The sequence below is a fragment of the Saprolegnia parasitica genome (assembly GCF_000151545.1).
Source record: "Saprolegnia parasitica CBS 223.65 unplaced genomic scaffold supercont2.35, whole genome shotgun sequence".
Classification (NCBI taxonomy): Eukaryota; Oomycota; class Saprolegniomycetes; order Saprolegniales; family Saprolegniaceae; genus Saprolegnia; species Saprolegnia parasitica.
Genome location: NW_012156429.1, coordinates 293857 through 298988, shown reverse-complemented (window position 1 = coordinate 298988; position 5132 = coordinate 293857). Strand labels below are relative to the sequence as shown.

Sequence of the window (5132 nt, the reverse complement as noted above, 5' to 3'; positions counted from 1 at the left end):
CAAGCCCAACGCCAACAAGAGTGCGACCGAGTTTGATCGGCACATGGTCCGTGGACCAGCTCCGGTGTGCCGGGTGTCATTGCCGCGATTCGCATCAGTCGCGCCGCGTTCCCGAACCGCCTCTCGCTCAAGGAGTTTACGTCTCGCTTCGCGATCATCTGCCCGTCCAAGCTCCGGACGGCGCCGCCCGAGGCCATGGTGCTCGGGCTGCTCCAGCGCCTCTTGCCCGAGACGACGTCGACAAAGAACGCCCGCTTTGCGATCGGTCGGACCAAGGTCTACTTCTCGTCCGGCCTTTTGCAACAGCTCGAGGACCGGCGCAACGAGCTCCTCCGCAGCTTTGCACTCTGCCTCCAGCGCAACCTGCAAATGCACGCAGCCCGCGCCCGCTACCGCCGTATGCGCGCCGCCATATTGGTGCTCCAAGCCCACCTCCTGGCGTATGTCGCTGGCGTGCGCGCGCGGCGTCAGTTCCTTACACTTCGAAGTGGGGTCTTGGGCACGCAAGCGCGTTGGCGGGGCCTCGTACAGCGCCGCGCATTCCGCGTCCTCCTCGTTGCTGAGCGCGAGCGCAAGGAGGCCGAGCGGCTTCGTGTCCTTGCGGAAGCCGAAGCCCAGACGCAACTTGAGCGCGCAGCCAAGCTCCAAGCCGCATCGGCCAAGGTACGCTGCTCCTGCGAGTCTCTTGCATGAGAACGATCGTTTGTAGAGAATGGCGTGGGAAGACGACGAAGACGAAGTGCCTGCGTCCCCGCGACCGAGTTACCACGAGTCGCTCATCGAGAAGAGCTCGCACGCAGAGCTACTGGCGCGCGTGGGCCAAGCAGAGGCACTCGCACTCGAAGCGCGCGAGGCTGCAGAGGGTGCGATGGCGCTCAACGAGTACCTACAGAAGGAGAACAAGGAGCTCAAGACCAAGCTAGCGCAAAATGTGCACGAGTACGCGGACGCGGATCTCAAGGAGGAGAACGATCGGCTCAAGCACGAGCTCATGCTGCTGCAGAACAAGGTTGCGCGAAGCGAAGAAGTGTCGCTGATTGCAGCCAAGGTGCCGCTGGTTCAATGATGCGTCAGGCTCTCATTGCTTACACTAGGTGGTCGACAGCCGCATTACGTTCCGCGAAGGCCGTCAGTTTGTCGAGTACAAGCTCCAGATCGAGACCAACAGCCGTGGCACGCTCTTTGTGTGGCACCGGTACTCGACGTTCCGGAACCTCGCGACAACGCTGCAGACCAAGAACGGGTACCGAAGAAAGACATTCCCGAGCTCCCCAACAAGCAGCTCTTTGGCAACTTCAGCGAGAAAATCATCCAAGACCGCGTTGCGAAACTCAACGAATTCCTCGAAGCCGCGACGCGCGCCGAGTACCTCCAGTGGGGTATCCGTGTCGACCAAGACACGTGCGTCTACAAGCGCCGGACGCGGTCGTCGTCGGGTGCGGACCGCGAGTCGATCGCGATTGGGCGCGAGTCATTGATAGTAGAGACTCGCTGGCGTCGTCGAGGGACACGGCGTCGACGACGCGTGATACGGTCTCGATCGCGGGCTTTCGCGCGTCGTCCAACTCGTTTAGCGATGAGAAAGACGCGCCACGACAGTCGTTTGCGTCTCGGTTTTCGATCAAGCGCAACAAAAGCACAGTGTAGCTCGATATGTGCAATATGTACACAGAGACTCGCAGTCTCTTTTGTCTCCTTCTGCATTATGGCAGTTGTCTTGTTGCTTCTCCATTTCTGCTGCAATGTGTTCAAGGATTGGACGATGTCACTCATCCCAGTGGGGACTGTGCACGTGCCCGTGGACTCACCCGACCTCTCGGAGTCGGAGTGAGCCTCATGTTCCTCATGTCTACCTTTCTCGCCTCCTGCAGGTGCACACACACCGTACCCTTACTGTACGAGCGTGGATTACAGGTACCGATATGTATTCCCGTACTAGTAGAGTAGATTTGCAGGTTGGCGCTTCTGACTGCATCTGCATTCTCGTCTTGAGGTACGAATCTCTCACCTTGAATGTCTTTCGGATGATAGCTGGTGGCGGTCGCAGCTGCCGTAGGGCCTGCGTTACTGGTGGCGAGCTCTGTTGCAGGAAGAGTCGCTTTTCTTCTTCAACGAAATGTCGAAGAGACTCGAGTGGGACTCGGGTGTATATCACCTGATCCTTTCCCAAAGATGTCTCAAATTGAAGCCCAGCCAGCCAAAACCCCCGACGTCACTTTCCCACTTGCATCATGCAGCCGACGTCGCTTCTTCTGCTTGCGCTCTCGAGCGTCGCTGCTGCTTCGTGCGGCGTCAACTACGGCGCCTGCAGCGCCGAGAGCCGCTGCTGCGAGTCGGCGCTCTTTGAGTGTGTGCCCCGGGGCAGCCACCACGACAAATTCGTCTGCGAACCAACGTGGGGCTCGGCCATGCACGCGCAAGCCGACCACGTTGGTCTCTGGGCGCAGTGCGGCGGCAAGGACTTTACTGGCTCGCGAGCGTGCCCGGCCGGTGCGGCGTGCGTGACGGTCAATGAGCACTACGCCCAGTGCCAGGCGACGGCAACCGACGCGGCGCACCTCCCGACGTACGCGCAGTGCGGTGGCAGCAACAACGGCTTTGACGCGAATGGCAAAGCCTGCCGCGACGAGGATACGTGCTTTCGCTTCAACGCTCACTTTTGGCAGTGCCTTCCGCGCAACCTTGCCTTCTTCTAATCGACTCGATCGATCATTTTGTCGTCCGCCCATCAAACACTGTTTGAGTGGCGCTGTCTAAAACAGAATATATGTACTACAGTGTCTTTCCCAGGCGATGACAGTGTGAAAACAGGCTTGGACACGAGACAGAATAAGATTAGAACACTAAACAACGCGGTGCTTGTAGACAGTGGTGTCGGCGTCGACGCGGATGCCCCACTCGAGCTCATCGCAGGCAGAGAGGACGTCAAAGAGGTGGTTCAGTGCGTCGATGCGCCGCTGGACGAGCGCCTTATCATGGTGCTCGTCGTCGCTCGCGCGGAGCGACGGAATGTGCGGCGCGAGGCCCGCGACCGACTTGGCGAGCTCCTCAAACGTGGCAAACCGCCGCCAAATCGAGTACGTGCAGATACCGCCGAGGTTCGAGAGACAGTCCATCTGCAGATTGTACTTGACGGAGGCGTGGCCCGCCGCGTCCTTTCGGGCGCCGACGCGGAAGCCTGCGACTTTGGCCGAGATGAGCGAGACGGTCTCGGCGACGCAGCACGATTTCGTCGGCTCTTCGTAGAGCACGACGCCTATACGCGGCTCGTCCACGACCTTGCGCTTGTAGACGCACGTGTCGGCGTCGATGCGGATGCCCCACTCGAGTGACGATGTCTTGCAAGCGACGAGCAAAAACTGGTTGAGGACCTCGATGCGCGACTGAATGTTGGACGCCGAGAGCTGCGAGCTGCGCAGATCGGCTTCGGGGACGTCGAGCTCGTGCCGCATGCGTGGACACTGCCGCTGGAGCGACGTCGCGAGGCTCGAGAAGGTACTGTAGCGTCGCCAGATGCGCATCGGGCCGTGCGCGCGCGTCTCGAGCGCGAGGCAGTACTGCACGACGTCGTACTCGTTCATCGTCTCGGGGTGCGCGACGCGGACGACGCGGGCGTCGATGATACGCGCCTCGACCAAAACGCGCTGCGTCGCATCGTCGTGGTGGGCCATGGACGCCTTGCGATCGACAAACGAAAACGAGGACGACGACGAGGGCCGGTGCTTGGGCTTGTACACGACCGTGCTCGCGTCAATGCGGATGCCCCAGTCGAGGTCTGTCTCGACGGCCGCGACCAAGAATGCATTGAGGAGCGGGAGGTCCACGGTCGTGTCGTCCCGTGGCAGGTCGAATCCGTGCGGGATTTCGGTGATGCCATCGTGGAGGAGCTGGATCGTGAGCGTCGTCGCGAGGTTCTGGAACGTCTTGTACTTGTGCCACACGGAGAGCTCGCCTTGGTCGCTGACGATGTGGAGCTTGTATTGGTACCCGCGCGACGGCAGCGACCGGCGCTCGACGACGGTCGCCGACAGCAGCGTTCGCGTCGCGACGCCCATTTCCCAAATGCCAAGAGCGTCCGATGAGCGCGATGCGCGACGCGTGTTATATTATTACCATGCGGTTTGTATGCCAAGTGGATAAAATTTAGACCCGGCCACGCCTGTCGCCACAGTGGCACGTTCAGATTCGACCGCTGGCGCCACCGACGCCACGCGAGGCGACACCGAATGATACGACGCCCGAATGGCTGCGTGGCTCGCAAGCATTCCATGACAGAGCGGGGGCTTCCCGAGGTGAGGCAGCGCGCAGGCTCCGCGCCCGTCGACACGCAGCGGAGGGTGTCGGGGCGCAAAGCCGCCCCACTTCACCACCGGCCGGTGTCGAATCTAGTGTAGCCGTCTCTTCGGGACATACATGCACGCTCCGCGAGGTGGTTCGGAAGAGCCTCATCGTAGGCGACACCCGCCAGCATGGGACGCTGACGTCGTGCATGGCGGGTATACGTACCACCGCGTGCATGTCGACGTCTACCATTCCTCTGCGAGACGCCAACGACGTACTACTGCAACTGCAGGTCGCTACCAAGCAGGCGCTGCCATCGCGAACTGCTCCACTTGCATGGCCCGTCGGCACTGTCGGGACGCCAGTTGTGTCCATTTGACGGTCTCTGGGATCGTGTTCCACGTGGCAAGCGGTGAGAAGGTGCATGCTGTCTGCGGCCGTGCTGCCCAATCAACGGTCCCACTCTCGTCGTTCGACGCTGTGGTGCAAGCGCCAGCGCTGGCGCACCCCAGGACCATCCTTACCTGTGCCAAAGCCCCGATCTTATTTGCCTGTTCTCGGCGTAGCATGTGCTCAGATCCAACGACCGCGTCGCCGGCATCACGGACGCGGCTCCAGCGCGCAGCTGCTGTGTAGCGCGCTTGGCACCGCAAGAACAAAATCGAAGCGGCTTTGTCCGGATACGGTGCTATTTTTAGCACGAAAAGTCGGTTGCTTGCGCATCCGGCGCAGTCAGTCCCAGAGAGAGAAGAAGAAGAGCATGAGCAAGCCAACGCCGGTCGTCGTTGCGCCCACGTACCCGTGGTGCGAGACGGTCCTCGCGACCAAGGCGCCCGCCAAGGCGACGCCGT

General features: G+C 61.0%; 4 protein-coding genes across 4 annotated transcripts in view; 2 read left to right on the top strand and 2 right to left on the bottom strand.

Moving 5' to 3' along the window:
- Positions 1 to 1647, top strand: part of SPRG_20562 (hypothetical protein) — a gene marked incomplete at both ends in the record, with an annotated part of 3769 nt that extends 2122 nt beyond the window's left edge. Inside the window, 5 exons of the mRNA XM_012347404.1 lie at positions 60 to 663; positions 710 to 1048; positions 1095 to 1243; positions 1300 to 1449; positions 1506 to 1647. Of these exons, the coding sequence (XP_012202794.1) occupies positions 60 to 663; positions 710 to 1048; positions 1095 to 1243; positions 1300 to 1449; positions 1506 to 1647 (1384 nt within the window). The remainder of the gene's footprint in view (positions 1 to 59; positions 664 to 709; positions 1049 to 1094; positions 1244 to 1299; positions 1450 to 1505) is intronic.
- Positions 1648 to 2231: 584 nt separating this feature from the next.
- On the top strand, positions 2232 to 2696 carry SPRG_08029 (hypothetical protein; the record flags this gene model as incomplete). The annotated part of the gene is made up of 1 exon (XM_012347375.1): positions 2232 to 2696. One exon carries the CDS (start codon positions 2232 to 2234, stop codon positions 2694 to 2696), a length of 465 nt encoding a protein of 154 aa, XP_012202765.1.
- A 118-nt stretch (positions 2697 to 2814) lies between these two features.
- SPRG_08028 (hypothetical protein) lies at positions 2815 to 4055 on the bottom strand (the record flags this gene model as incomplete). Its single annotated transcript, XM_012347374.1, has 1 exon — positions 2815 to 4055. The coding sequence occupies one exon, from the start codon at positions 4053 to 4055 to the stop codon at positions 2844 to 2846; it is 1212 nt and encodes a 403-aa protein (XP_012202764.1). The 3' UTR covers positions 2815 to 2843.
- Positions 4056 to 5013: 958 nt separating this feature from the next.
- SPRG_20561 (hypothetical protein) overlaps positions 5014 to 5132 on the bottom strand; it is a gene marked incomplete at both ends in the record, with an annotated part of 3783 nt that continues 3664 nt past the window's right edge. Inside the window, one exon of the mRNA XM_012347403.1 lies at positions 5014 to 5098. Within this exon, the coding sequence (XP_012202793.1) occupies positions 5014 to 5098 (85 nt within the window). The remainder of the gene's footprint in view (positions 5099 to 5132) is intronic.